We start from the raw sequence: 14,492 nt of genomic DNA, 5'->3' as shown, positions 1-14,492 counted from the left end.
TGGCATTAATGACAAAGTAGGTTTAGAAGTGAGTAAAGATATTACAGTTATTATTTTTTAAAACTAAAATTATCATGAGTTTTTACTTTGGTTTGAATATTCAAACTTTAAACTCACTTAGATTCCAGTTTTGACTAGAATAAATGCACCTATTATAAGATAATCATTTATTCATCTTACAAAATACATTATCAGTGAAGGTGCACATAATCAAAGCTAGCCATAATAGTTTTATGCATCAGACTATGAAATTATCATACTATGAATAACTGAAGTGTATTATCAGACATGAAATCCTTGTTTATAATGAATCAATTCAAAACAGAGGTCAAAACTTAAGTCTTCAGGAATGCATACTAAACTCAAAGCTCTAATCACACTTCACTGATTTTCTGGATAGCTATTCTTTTCTCAGCAGGTTCAGCCAAGGTATGGTCTAAATTATCTACAATTCAAAAGTCTTTAGAGAATTTCTGTATCATCAGAGTGCCCTATTCTGTTGTTCCTGTGATGACTTCAAAAAAAACAAAATCATGTAAAAAATTTTAATTTAATCATACTGGAGATGCTATTAGACAAATTATTTTTAAAAATCCTTAAAATGACAGAATGGTAGCAAACAGGAATAGCTGAATCAAATGTACACATACACTGTAAAAAAATTTTAGGCAAAAGAGTGAATAGGTGGAGTGGTTTTAGTGGGGCAATGGGCTTCCCACTCAGCTCAAAGTATCTAAGGTTATTTTGTTTTAATAACCAAAGCTCACTCATGCTTTAAATTCACATTCATTAGAATGAGCTGGTAGGCTGCTAAAAATGAATTGATAATTATAACAATCTTTCAGTGAAATAACTATTTGTAGGTGAAGAGAGAATGAAATCTTGCTAATATATGCTTTAAAATAACTACTCAAGCTGCTTAAAATTTAGAAATAATATCACTCTTTCGGAAGTTAAAATTCTCTTTTAGTTTCTAAATATCTTTATTTCCTGAGTATTTTAAATGACTTTCATTAAAGACATGAGGCTAGTTTTTCAAAATCAATCAAGTACTGAATGACTCATGCATACCTTAATAAAACATGTTTTCTATAAGACCAAATAAAAAACAAGGAAATAAATATTTTTTGCTTATGCACTATGAGAATTTCTTATAAACTATTTCCCCCTAAATGGGGGAAATAGTTTTCAAAGGACCTAGTTAATAAAAGCACAGCACAGCACTGACCAACATGATTCAAAATATACATGACACTGGGACTTCCCAGTATAAAACAACCTCATGCATTTTCTGAAGCCATCATCTAAAAAATCAGTCAAGATAAAAGAAAGGGTATAAAATGATCCTTTAAAATCTTTTGTGTAATCAGACTACGGCTATCTCAAGTAGTTGCCTTGGTAAAGTATTTTGAAAAATGATGGATGCTGCAGATATTCACACAGACCTGTGCATTCTCTAACTTTATTATTAACAAACCAAAAGAAGGAAACTATCTTTAAAAATTAACCTCAGTGACCTACAGTACTGGAAAATATTAGAGATGAGAAGTTACTCACACTATAATAGATAGGGCAACTTGGGAAAAAGAAAAAGAATGAAGGAACGGGTTGACTCCTGAGATATGGTGGCATTCTGGAGACTCTTAACTAGTACTTGCCTGGGGTCTTTCTGAATGCTGTCTATTGACGGGGATCTCGTTGTGCCATCATCAGCCGGTGCTACGTGCTGAAGCCTGTTATAATTGCACTCTTGCACTCGGTACTGTATTGGCCTATAGGGCTCCGCATAGGTAGCTGCTGTGTTCAGAGCATAATTATTTCTTTGGTATGTAAGGGTACTTCGTTGGCTGGACGTCCTTTGCAGATTTCCAACACCTACTAGAAAGTCAACATTTTAAAAAAGATTAGTATGTTCTCCACAAAGAAATACTTTTCAAAGTAAAAATGTTTTGAATTTTAAGAAGGGTTTTTAACAATTCCATAAATTGCTTACTTTTAGATATTACCAATCTAGTTGATTAGAGGGAAAAAGGAACTGAATTTTTAATATAACACAAATATTAATATCAATTTTATTAGCAGGAAAGAGCAAAAATGAAACTATAAATCTGTTCCCATAGTAAGTCTGAATATATTTAAGATTCAGTAACAAAACTGCAAGTGAAATAAAGGAAAATGATCTTAGAAATAAATAGGAAAATTTTATAACTTAATTTAGCAATAAAAAATAAGCAAGATATTTTTTCAAACTTATAGATTATTGAAACCAATCTTTGGACATGTAGTGAATACAGGTTACTTATTTTGATATACATTTTATTTATAGATGTGTGGATTTTGATAACATTGAGAAAAAAACTTTAGAGGAAAGAAGACTGATAAATCAATCAAATTCTTTTAAAGCTACTCCCTAAAATTATTGCCTGATGCTATATATAAAGTATTGCACAGAGTATTTAACATTTTTTTTTCCAAATTATTGCAATAGGTAGCTCTCCAATTTGTGTTTACAATCTTCCTGCAATTAACATATTTTAGTAACATTATTTATTTCTTAAACCTCATAAAAAATTCTTCAATATGTAGACCAAAAGAGTAAAATATTTCTCCACTAACATCTATTAAAAATTGTCATGTTCTCTTAGAAGAAATATCCCACAGTGGACCCAACTGTCAGTTTTTGCAATAACAGTCTTTTCCCTCATGGTGGTCTGGCTCTTAGAGTTGTGCCTGTAGGGTGTTATCATTGCTATTTAGAATTCATTTATGGGCAAGTTAATGAATCTATACTAATTTTTTTTTCTTTTAAAGAAGGGGCCTCTTGAGAATCTATAAATGAGACCTGCAGCGCAATCTGGCAGCTCCCGGGGTCATAGGCTCTAGCTTCTCCTCTATCAGTGACTGTGGTGTGGCACACATGACACTAGGGGTGCAAGAATGTGATTCACTAGCTCCCTATGTCTTCTTTTTTGACTTAAAAAATTTTTATTGAAGTATAGTTGATTTACAATGCTGTATTAATTTCTGCTATATAGCAAAGTGACTCCATTTCATGTATATATATACACACATATATATAAATTCTTTTTCATTCTGGTTAATCACAGGATATTGAATATAGTTCCCTGTGCTACACAGTAAGTCTTTGCTGTTCATTGATCCTACATATGCTAGTTTGCATCTGCTAATCCCAAACTCTCAATCCTTCCCTCACTAGCTCCCTATTTTTATAACTGTCAGCACGGCATTCTGCCCTAGATTGAGTCCATAATAAGGAAAATTAATTTCACATCCTACCACTTAAACATTCAGAAAAAATTCAGTATCAAAAAAGAGTAATACCAAATATACTTGGGTCACATACGTGCCAAATCAAAGATAAGCCAATAGCTCACGTAAGGATTTTCTCTGAAGATGCATTCTAGGCAACAAAAATTACAAATTAATATTTCCCAAAAGGCTTTTCTTTCTGATATGCTTCGAACTCAAGGAGTCAAATTTATAGCTGTACAAACTTATTTGTGAACTAAGGTGTAACTGTTTAGACTGAACTATGGTAAATATATATTATCTATGATGTGAAAGTTGTTCAGTCATGTCCGACTCCTATGAACCGTAGCCCACCAGGCACTACGTTCTTCTGTCCATAGAACTCTCCAGGTAAGAATACTGGAGTGGGTAGCCATTCCCTTCTCCAGGAGATCTTTCTGACCCAGGGATCAAACCTAGATCTCCTGCACTGCAGGCAGATTCTTTACCATCTGAGCCTCCAGGGAAGCCAACAAGTAAAGAGGTCCTAAATGAACTTCTATTTTCCCGTTTATTGATCTGCTTTCGTAACTGTTTACCTAACATCCACATGGACAATGTGAGTTCCTTCTAACAGGAAACCCACCTCAATAAAATCCTCTACTCTTGGACCTGTGAAATTAAGAAAGGAACTAAAGAGAGCGGATGCCCACCTGAGCCGGTGCGGTACAGCGCTGTCTGTGACCCCTGGAGCTCCACGGTTCCGTGGTTTGGGCTGCGGTACACTGGGCTGTAATAGGTCCTCCCCTCATATATAGGAGTGATGTGCAAGTCGGGCGACACAGCTGAACGAAGGTCTTGTCCAAGCTGGCTGTGCTGACTAGCATAGGAACTCCGTAAGCCTACAGGCAGGAAAATTACGTCATTAAGCAACTTGGAACACTGTGGTGAGGTTAAATGTATAACTCCTAATCAATATGACCAAATGCTGAGTCTAAACACCAAACCCAGTAAGTTTTACAGGATAACATGTACACTCTAAAAGTAAGACTTTCTCCTGGCAGCAGGATAAAAGCAAATTTTCTAAAATATACACATATATATACATATACACACACAAAATTATTAAATGGCTTGATATTCTGAAATTCACCCCCCAACTGTAAGTTATTTTATGATGGTGACCAAAAAGAGCATGCCATCATGTCCCATACCTCTTTATATCCCAACGCTTAAGATGACACCTACATAATAGTGCTTACAAATAGGCTAATATTCAAGAACTGTTCTGACCTTTGTCTCAATTTATTCATGCAATTTTTTTACAGAAAAACATGAAATTTTATGTTATAGAGTTTAAAAACCATCAGCAAACTAATAAGATCTATAAAGCATTATTTTATTATTTGTTATTGCAATTAAAAAAAACAAAACAAGACAAAACCAAAACAGGTATTTTTCCAGGAACCCACATACCAGATTCTTGTTTACCTTCTTTCTGGTATAAAGGAAAAGTACAAAGTTAGTGTATTAATATTAAGTTACTTCAACCACTCTTTCATTCAAACTGTTTATAATGCAGATTTCAAACCCAAATATTTTAATTTCTTTTAAAAAGTGACATACTATTTTCTGTACTATGATGCTCAGAAATTTGTGATTTGTCATCATAAGTAAGCAAAATTTGTCACTTTGTAAGAATACCAACTAAGGTTATATTCCAAATATGAGGAAGAAAAAGCATAAACATATCTGGAGTCAGTCAGCATATATTTGCTTTTAAAAAGATTGCAAATAATCAACATAGTAACTGATTACAAAAAGATACAATCATTCACATCCTGTTAGCTCACTTAATCATAGCATAACTAAAAACAAATGGGGCTGAATGTGAGTGATAATTATATGTTGCTTAGTGAGGAGTGGCAAGAGAGTTAATACATAAAGCTTCTAAAATGAATGATTATTACCTATCCCAGAGAGCAATGTGACATGGGAAGAAATTAAATGAACAAATGTGGGTTTTGGCTACTGGCTACCCACTTGCTAAAATAAAGATCACAGGTTTATATAATTTTGTAATTGGGAGATTATTCAGTCAAATATTCCTATTTCAAAATTGAGGAAATAGAGCCGAAAAGGAAATGCAGTTCATCCTCTTCAGAGAGCTACTTTCTAGGAGGGCTGAGAGGAAGCTCTCTCTGTGCCCTTTCTGTCACTGCACACCCAACATTGGACAAAACTACTTCTCAAGGATCAATGAGACACAGTATGAGAAATCCTGAACTGGGCTGAGCCCTCCACAAACATAAGGTTTAAGAGGGAGGTGTTCACCAGTGGCTCATGGAAGCCCATGTAACTCTAAGGACGATACTATGATTGCTATTGTAAAGTTCTCATTTGAGGATTTCGGCTTTGTACTTACTGGCAGATTTCTCATTCTTACAGAGTATAAACTCCATTTCTTTATAGAGCCCATGAGAATCCTGAACAAAAGAGCCGGCATTGTCTGTTAACTGTGACGTAAACTGGGCAGCAAAATGTACCTTGTCCTTGGAAATCTTATCAGTATGAGGTGCTATTTTCATATTCAGTAGAACACTTGATTTACTGTGAGACTGAATATCACAAACACGTGGGCCAAGGCAAGTTGAGCCCTGGATGCTCCTAAAGCCCGCCAAGTCCCACTTGGCCCACTCCCACTGTGGTGTGAAACGAGACCAAAGCATTCTGTTCCATTCAAAATGTGACAGGCTCACTGTGCAAGGATCTGGCTGGAGTCTTCAATGGAATTCATGTAATATGAAAACTTTTGTGGCCATTTATTATGATTTCATAAGAAAGGACCCAAATGAGCTTGTTAACACTTAGAACTATAGAAAGTATCCAGTGAACATTCCCTGTTACAGGATTCCTAGTGAGATGAAATTACTGTATGTGACAGATTATAACAAGAAATAAAGAACTTAAGAATTACAGTGAGACACAGCAATTGTTTGATATTAGAAATCTTTGTAATATTATGGTTAATATTTTTATTTATCTACTCACGCATTAAAACAAAAATACATAGTCTTAGAGATTAACATTTAAAAAATAACAGTATTATATAGCCCCAATAGATTAAGTTCAAACCTAGCACATGGACCACCACCTTGTCTAACTCAACGAAACCATGAGCCATGCCGTGCTGGGCCAGCCAAGACAGACGGGTTATGGTGGTGAGTTCCGACAAAATGAGGTTCACTGGAGAAGGGAATGGCAAACCACTTCAGTTTTCTTGCCTTGAGAACCCCATGAACAGTATGAAGAGGCAAAAAGATAGGACACTAAAAGATGAACTCCCCAGGCCAGTAGATGCCCAATATGCTACTGGACAAGAGGGGAGAAATAACTTCAGAAAGAATGAAGAGATGGAGCCAAAGCGAAAACACCACCCAGTTGTGGATGTGACTGGTGATGGAAGTAAAGTCCGATGCTGTAAAGAGCAATGCTGCATAGGAACCTGAATGTTAGGTCCATGAATCAAGGTAAATTGGAAGTGGTCAAACAGGAGATGGCAAGAGTGAACAGTGATATTTTAGGAATCAGTGAATTAAAATGGACTGGAATGGGTGAATTTAATTCAGATGATCACTGTATCTACTACTATGAACAGGAATCCCTTAGAAGAAATGGAGTAGCCCTCATAGTCAACAAAGGAGTCCAAAATGCAGTTCTAGGGTGCAATCTCAAAAAAATCAAAATGATCTCTGTTCCTTTCCAAAGTAAATCATTCAATGTCACATTCAATCCAGGTCTACACTCCAACCAGTAATGCTGAAGAAGCTGAAGTTGAACGTGCTATGAAGACCTACGAGACCTTCTAGAATTAACATCCAGAAAAGATGTCCTTTTCTTTATAGGGGACTGGAATGCAAAAGTAGGAAGTCAAGAGATACAGGAAAATTTGGCCTTGGAGTACAAAATGAAGCAGGGCAAAACCTAAGAGAATTTTACCAAGTGAACGCATTGGTCATAGAAAACACCCTCGTCCAACAACACAAGAGAAGACTCTACACATGGACATCACCAGATGGTCAATACCGAAATCAGACTGATTATATTCTTTGCGGCCAAAGATGGAGAAGCTCTATGCAGTCAGCAAAAAGAAGACCAGGAGCTGACTGTGGCTCCAATCATGAACTCCTTATTGCAAAATTCTGACTTAAATTGAAGAAAGTAGGGAAAACCATTAGAACATTCAGGTATGACCTAGATCAAATCCCTTACGATTATACAGTGGAAATGACAAATAGATTCAAGGGATTAGATCAGATAGACAAGAGTGCCTGAAGAACTAAGGACAGAGGTTCATGACACTGCACACGAGGCAGTGATCAAGACCATCCTTGAGAAAAAGAAATGCAAAAAGGCAAAATGGTTGTCTGAGGAGGCCTTTCAAATAGCTGAAAAAAGAAAAGCTAAAGGCAAAGGAGAAAAGAAAAGATACACCCATTTGAATGCAAAGTTCAAAAGAATAGCAAGAAGATATAAGAAAGCGATCCTCAATGACCAGTTCAAAGAAATAGAGGAAAACAATAGAATGGGAAAGACTAGAGATCTCTTCAAGAAAATTAGAGATACCAAGGGAACATTTCATGCAAATATGGGCACAATAAAGGACAGAAATGGTATGGACCTAACAGAAGCAGAAGATATTAAGAAGAAGTGGCAAGAACACACAGAACTATACAAAAAAACATCTTCATGACCCAGATAACCACAATGGTGTGATCACTAACCTAGAGCCAGACATCCTGGAATAAGAAGTCAAGTGGCCCTTAGGAAGCATCACCAAGAACAAAGTTAGTGGAGGTGATGGAATTCCAGCTGAGCTATTTCAAATACTAAAAGATGATGCTATGAAAGTGCTGCACTAAATATGCCAGCAAATTTGGAAAACTCAGCAGTGGCCACAGGACTGGAAAAGGTCAGTTTGCATTCCAATCCCAAAGAAAGGCAATGCCAAAGTATTTTCAAACTATCACACAATTGTACTCATCTCGCATGCTAGCAAAGTAATGCTTAAAATTCTCCAAGCCAGGCTTCAACAGTACATGAACCGTGAACTTCCAGATGTTTAAGCTGGATTTAAAAAAGCAGAGGAACCAAATAACAAATTGCCAACATCTGCTGGATCATCGAAAAAGCAAGAGAATTGCAGAAAAACATCCACTTCTGCTTTATCGATTATGCCAAAGCCTTTCACTGTGTGGATCACAACAAACTGTGGAAAATTGTTTAAGAGACGGGAATACCAGACCACCTTACCTGACTCCTGAGAAATCTTATGCAGGTCAAGAAGCAACAGTTAGTACTAGACATGGAACAACAGACTGGTTCCAAATCGGGAAAGGAGTATGTCAAGGCTGTATATTGTCACCCTGCTTATTTAACTTATATGCAGAGTACATTATGAGAAACGCTGGGCTGGAGGAAGCAGAAGCTGGAATCAAGATTGTCAGGAGAAATATCAATAACCTCAGATATGCAGATGACACCACCCTTATGGCAGAAAGCAAAGAAGAACTAGAGAGCCTCTTGATGAAAGTGAAAGAGGAGAGTGAAAAAGTTGGTTTAAAACTCAACATTCAGCAAACTAAGACCATGGCATCTGGTCCCATCACTTCATGGCAAATAGATAGGGAAACAATGCAGACAGTGAGAGACTATTTTTTTGGGCTCCAAAATCACTGCAGATGGTGACTGCAACCATGAAATTAAAAGATGCTAGCTCCCTGGAAGAAAAGTTATGACCAACCTAGACAGAATATTAAAGAGCAGAGACATTACTTTGCCAACAAATGTCCACAGAGTCAAAGCTATGTTTTCCAGTATCATGTATGGATGTGACAGTTGGTCCATAAAGAAAGCTGAAAAAAAAAAAGAGAAAAAGAAAGCTGAGCGCTGAAGAATTAATGCTTTTGAACTGTGGTGTTGAAGAAGACTCTTGAGAGTCCCTTGGACTGCAAGGAGATCCAACCAGTCCATCCTAAAGTAAATCAGTACGGAATATTCATTGGAAGGACTGATGCTGAAGCTGAAACTCCAATACTTTGCCCACCTGATGTGAACAGCTGACTCATTTGAAAAGACCCCGATGCTGGGGAAGATTTAAAGCAGGAAGAGAAGGGGATGGTTGGATGGTATCACTGAGTTGACGGACATGAGTTTGAGCAAGCTCTGGGAGTTGGTAATGGACAGGGAAGCCTGGCGTTCTGCAGTCCATGGGTTCACAAAGAGTCAGACACGACTGAGTGACTGAGCTGAACTGAACTGAATAGATTAAGTAAGGTGATTTTGTAGAAAGGCTACTATAATTTAGTATCTTTTAAACTGGAGGATAAATAATTTGCTGCAATTCCACAAATACATCTCAAGTTTACCTACCTCAATGAGATATTCCTTGTGATTTAAAACCTCTATATTTAAGTCAGTGAAAACAAACATAAATTTATCTTTCAAATGTGAATTCTTTTTATTCTCAAAACTTGCCTTAATATGCTATGGTTATATTAAAATGAATGTTTCAGGGCAGACATATTTTTCTGTTGTAGGACATAATTTATACACATCATTTAAATTATGATCACCAAATATTCAAGTGTCTGAATCTATTACAAAATATTGCTTTAGGCTTTTCAATTAGCAGGTTGTTAAGTCTTTGAACTCAAGAACCATAGTAAATATGACACATCACTTTCTGAAATAAAAAAAAGAAAGGAATTTACAAATTAGGATCTACATTCAGAATAACTGGGCAGGTGGACAGACGATGGGAACCAAAGCTTCCTTAGAACATTTTTAAGAAACCCTTTGCTTCTTTTGAAGACTGTTATTCAAGGGAACAAAAAAATCCATATAATTTTTTCCCCCCTGAAACATAAAGTTTAACTTCACCTGCATTGTGAAGAGAAGCAGGCTTTTTAAACCACAAGAGTTTAGCCCTCAGGGTTAAACATGGAGACAGTTCTTTATGTGCTCACTTTCTTTCCTGGTTTTCTCTTCGCCCTACTGCAAACATAGATTTCTGCACAACTATTGTTCATAAATACAGAGGGGTGTGGGTAGGGGGAACAGAAATCCTCAGAACTACTTCTCTCTTCAGGTTTCCTTTGGTCATAAATGATTCCTAGCTCACTCTGCTGCATACTTTTCAGAGACATGCCAGAAAATATCTAAGGCAAGTATACCCTTCTGACGGCTGAATGAAAAAGAGATAGTTTCTCCATTAGGAATCTCCTTGAGCTCAAAATCAAGGTCAATATTTATTCTTTGTGCAAGACCATGCAATTAGAAAATCTGAAAAAGGCTTTGTTTTTCCCAGAAGCCATAAGGAAAGGATACTAGTTTTACCGTACAAAATAAATATTAAAAACTTCTGTAAGTAAGAAATACCAAAAAAAGTCAAAAGAAAAATTAGAAAATGAAAAATAATTGAGAAGCATATTACAAGGGGTCAATTTATTTCAAGTATAAAAAGCATTTACAAATTAAAAAAAAAAAAAACAAAACAGACAAAAGACCTGAACTTGCAGTTTGCAGTAAAGCAATAAAATGGCTGATAAACATCAAATCATCAACCTCAGTCATTACTCAACACAGGCCGCTTAATACAGTGAGGTACAGACTGGCAAAGATGAAACCCCTTGACAATATGCAGTGCTAGTGAAGGTAAAGGGAACAGGGACTCAAGCTACTAGTGGAAATAAAAATCTATAAAAGTTTAGTGGGGGCAATTTGATAGTATTTCATTAAGAAAACACATACACACATTTTGATCCAGCAGTCCTACTTCAAGAAATGGATCTCACAGTTATCTTAGTAAGCTACGTGCAAATATGCAGGAATAATATATATTGTATGATTGTCTCTAACAGCTAAAAATGAGGAAATCTAAATGTCTGTTAATAGAGAGGTGATTAAACAAATTATGTCTATAAAATAAGGTCCTAGGCATCCCTTGAGAGGATGAGGTAGAACCCTCAGATACATTAAAGAAAAAAAGAAGGTATAGGAGATACACATAATAGATACACATATGCTGTTGGAGCTCAACAGCATAAAAAATACAGTGTGTGCACATCTATATGTGATATATATACTTATATATGTAATAAAACAGTCTGGAAGACACATAAACTGGGGAGTGGGACTGGGTGAGGGTAAGAGGGGGCTGAGACTTTCACTTCACAATTTATATTTTCCTGCATAGTTTTAACTTTATTTCACTAGCTAAAGATTAATATCATTTTAATCAAAAGTCTGTACATCTTGTAGAAAACCCACGATGAGAAAACTCTGAAATAAACAGCTGTACTATCAGTGATCTGGTTGGTGTCTTTCTGACTTAATCCAAGTGGCATTTGAAGGCAATTCATAAGAACTTTGTGCCTTTCCCATTGGGGTGCTAAAAATCAAGGCAGTAGGTGAGGAAATCCACATTCTAGTCTACACTGATAAGGCATGTCTTTAAAAAAATTATATTTGAATAGACATTCTGATACCACCTTTTAACATAATTTAGGGTTTTGAGTATGGGTAGGTCTAGCTAGTGAAAAACATTTCACTATGAAAAACCGCAACCAACAGTTTAGAATTCTAGCCAATTCTTCTAATATGCAAAAAGTATTTACCTTTTATATTCTAGTTTTCTGAGGGATGGGGGAAATGTTTTCATTGCAAAAGAGGTCTGGTGATATAAATGTATATAATTTGATGGATTAAAAAGTATAAAGCCTGAAAGAAAAGTCAGCCTGCAGTCTGCGGTACACTGCGGTACAAATTTTGAGACAAAAACATAAGGTTTTTCCACGTTATATGCTCTGTTTTAGCAACGGCTGCATGGAACACTTTCCCACTGGGCTTGTGTAGGGGTGTCACCTTGTACTCACCTGTCAGGCTATCTGGCCGAGGTGGAACCATCCTCTCGTAAATTTCATACTGCTGCTGTCCGAATTGTTCCATGTCGTGAACAGTCCTTTGCAGTGAAGGTCCCAGATGCTGTGGTACGGCGGTCATCCCTGAGCGTTTGGGGGATGATGACCCCACCTGGCCTTGGGATGGGGAACCTACTCGAGTCTGTGCATCCGTCAGGGTCAGTGGGGACCCCACTCTGGTGGTGGTTTGGTACTGAGGGGTTGGTCCGTTGGGATTGGAGGTCTGCCGGGAGGTGACTGACCCAATCCGATGTACAGCTGAGGGGGAGGCGGGTCTCTGTGCAGAGTATGGAGAAGCTGCCCGCTGAGCAGGTAATGTGGTGGAGGAGTATGCACTGGGGTTCAGTGGTCGGGAGTCGGTCACAGAGGGAGAGCCAAATCCACTACCCACAGAAGTTCTCAGTGACCCCCTTGAAGGAGACACGCCTGTGCTGATAACATAAGAAGGAGACTGTGCTCTAGATGGAACTGAACTAACTCTTCTCATGGCCCGATTGGCCACTGATGGCTGATGGAAGGGGGAGAAAAGAGAATGGTTTATCCAGGGTTGTGTATCCATGGTCATTACAGAAAAGCATGCACATAGCTAACTACAGAATGTGAACTCATTTATTTCAGGCCTTTCCTTTCGTTTTTGAGCTGTAGAGCTGAATCTTAATTTTTCCTTATTCTGTTTTTCTTGCTCTACTTTTTGTGTTTTTGGTGATTTAATCTCCACCTTTCCCTTTCAGAATACTAAAACCAACCCGTAAGGAGAGATACAAAGACATTTAATATTCCTTTTACTTTTGTCTTTATATGACGTGACCCTCTGCCCATTCACTTTTCACAACACATAGTGTGTTGTATCACAAGTGTGAAGGGTCACTGGAATAGTGTAAGTACTTTGTACCCTATAAATCTAAGTTTGGCTAAGGTAACCCATTTGTGTAAAACAAAACTTTTTCAATATGTTAAGTTAGAGCAGTATCTATAATTATCTTTATATCTGTCTTTATGGGTTGACCCCATTTACAAAAGGAAGGTATTCTCTCAAGGTGGAGTAACTGAACATTTGGATAGGGTCTGAGGTCCAAAGGTTCTCCTCTGTGTACAAGTGCTCTAGTCAAATCTGTCTTTTCTTTTAGCTTCATTGTGGCTGCTAGTGATTTCAGCCATTTCTTTCTATTTTCTTTGATTCACAGGCTCTTGTCTTAAGCTGGTGGATTGAAAGAGATACGAATAATCAGCCCTCAAATCTGTTGCAGCAGAAGGAATGCTCAAAATCTCCACTGGGTTCTGGCCAGCTGGGAAAGAAGGAACATTTCTGCCATGGCCAGTCCTATGAGTCCATAGACTCTTGCAAATATTGCATCTCAGATCCCTGTCTTCATGCAGGACAACAATAAAAAGGAATAGTGGCTGGACTGGGGTGTTGGGTTAAAAGCTCAGAACTGAGCTTTCTGTATTTCCTTAGTGATGACTAGAGTTCAGTTGTCATCAACCTCCTGTTACTTTTAATTGGGGCAATAAAGGAAGAAACAGGGATGACTCAAGGACTTTGTATGTTCTTAGATGCTATGAAAGGAAATATGCTCTGTCTCCATGTGTCACAAGCAACTGGTTGCCTGAGACATGGGTCTGAGACCACTCAGGAGCTCAAACTCAAGAATTCTATTAAGGCAATAGCCATGGAAAGGAGGTCTGGGGAGGGAAGGGGACTGTAAATAAACAATAAGGCAAGAAAGAGGTGGTTTAAAAATTAGTAGGCAGTTGGAAAATTAAAATCTGTGCTTGTGGTTTATTAATAGTACTAGAGGTAATTTAAATGACCCACATGTAAGTTGTTTACTATCAAAAAAGGATGACACTTGGCTCAGATGTCTACAATATGTGTTTCCTGGAATACATGCAAATTTAAAGACCCCCTTGCAACTTCCAGGAACAAAATCAACTTACCTACGTTTAAAAAAAAATTAAAGAAAAGGTCAACTTGACCACTCTTAGGAGCAAAATAGAAAAACTTTGTAATTATTATTGAGAAGTGTGACTTCAGACCTGCTGACATAGAGACTGACCTAAGCAGATGAACATCTGTAAACATTTAGTATAAAGCTTGTCAAACCATTCCCTCAGTGCATCCCAAACAGCAGAGGAGTAAGTGTATCATCTGAGGAAGGGGTGGGATGGGGGTGAGGGGTATTGCAGCTGGAAGTAGTTTGCTATGGGCACAAGACTTCCTGTCCTAGCTTAAAACTTCATGCACCATATTTGTGTTTGTTT

The 14,492-nt window shown here is 37.3% G+C and overlaps 1 protein-coding gene across 18 annotated transcripts in view; it reads right to left on the bottom strand.

Moving 5' to 3' along the window:
* Positions 1 to 14,492, bottom strand: part of PKP4 (plakophilin 4) — a 246,108-nt gene that overhangs the window by 44,780 nt on the left and 186,836 nt on the right. For 14 of the 18 annotated variants that reach the window (XM_043487429.1, XM_043487418.1, XM_043487427.1 and 11 more), the window contains 3 exons: positions 12,186 to 12,738; positions 3,963 to 4,151; positions 1,659 to 1,878 (listed from right to left, as the gene is read on the bottom strand). In XM_043487429.1, coding sequence (XP_043343364.1) covers positions 1,659 to 1,878; positions 3,963 to 4,151; positions 12,186 to 12,738 — 962 coding nt within the window. The remainder of the gene's footprint in view (positions 1 to 1,658; positions 1,879 to 3,962; positions 4,152 to 12,185; positions 12,739 to 14,492) is intronic. The other 4 variants (XM_043487428.1, XM_043487421.1, XM_043487426.1 and 1 more) reach the window with 1 other exon arrangement.

Source organism: Cervus canadensis, chromosome 15 (assembly GCF_019320065.1).
Source record: "Cervus canadensis isolate Bull #8, Minnesota chromosome 15, ASM1932006v1, whole genome shotgun sequence".
In the NCBI taxonomy this organism is placed as follows: Eukaryota; Metazoa; Chordata; class Mammalia; order Artiodactyla; family Cervidae; genus Cervus; species Cervus canadensis.
Note: the sequence above shows the minus strand (reverse complement) of the source record. Positions and strands in the feature narration are given on the sequence as shown.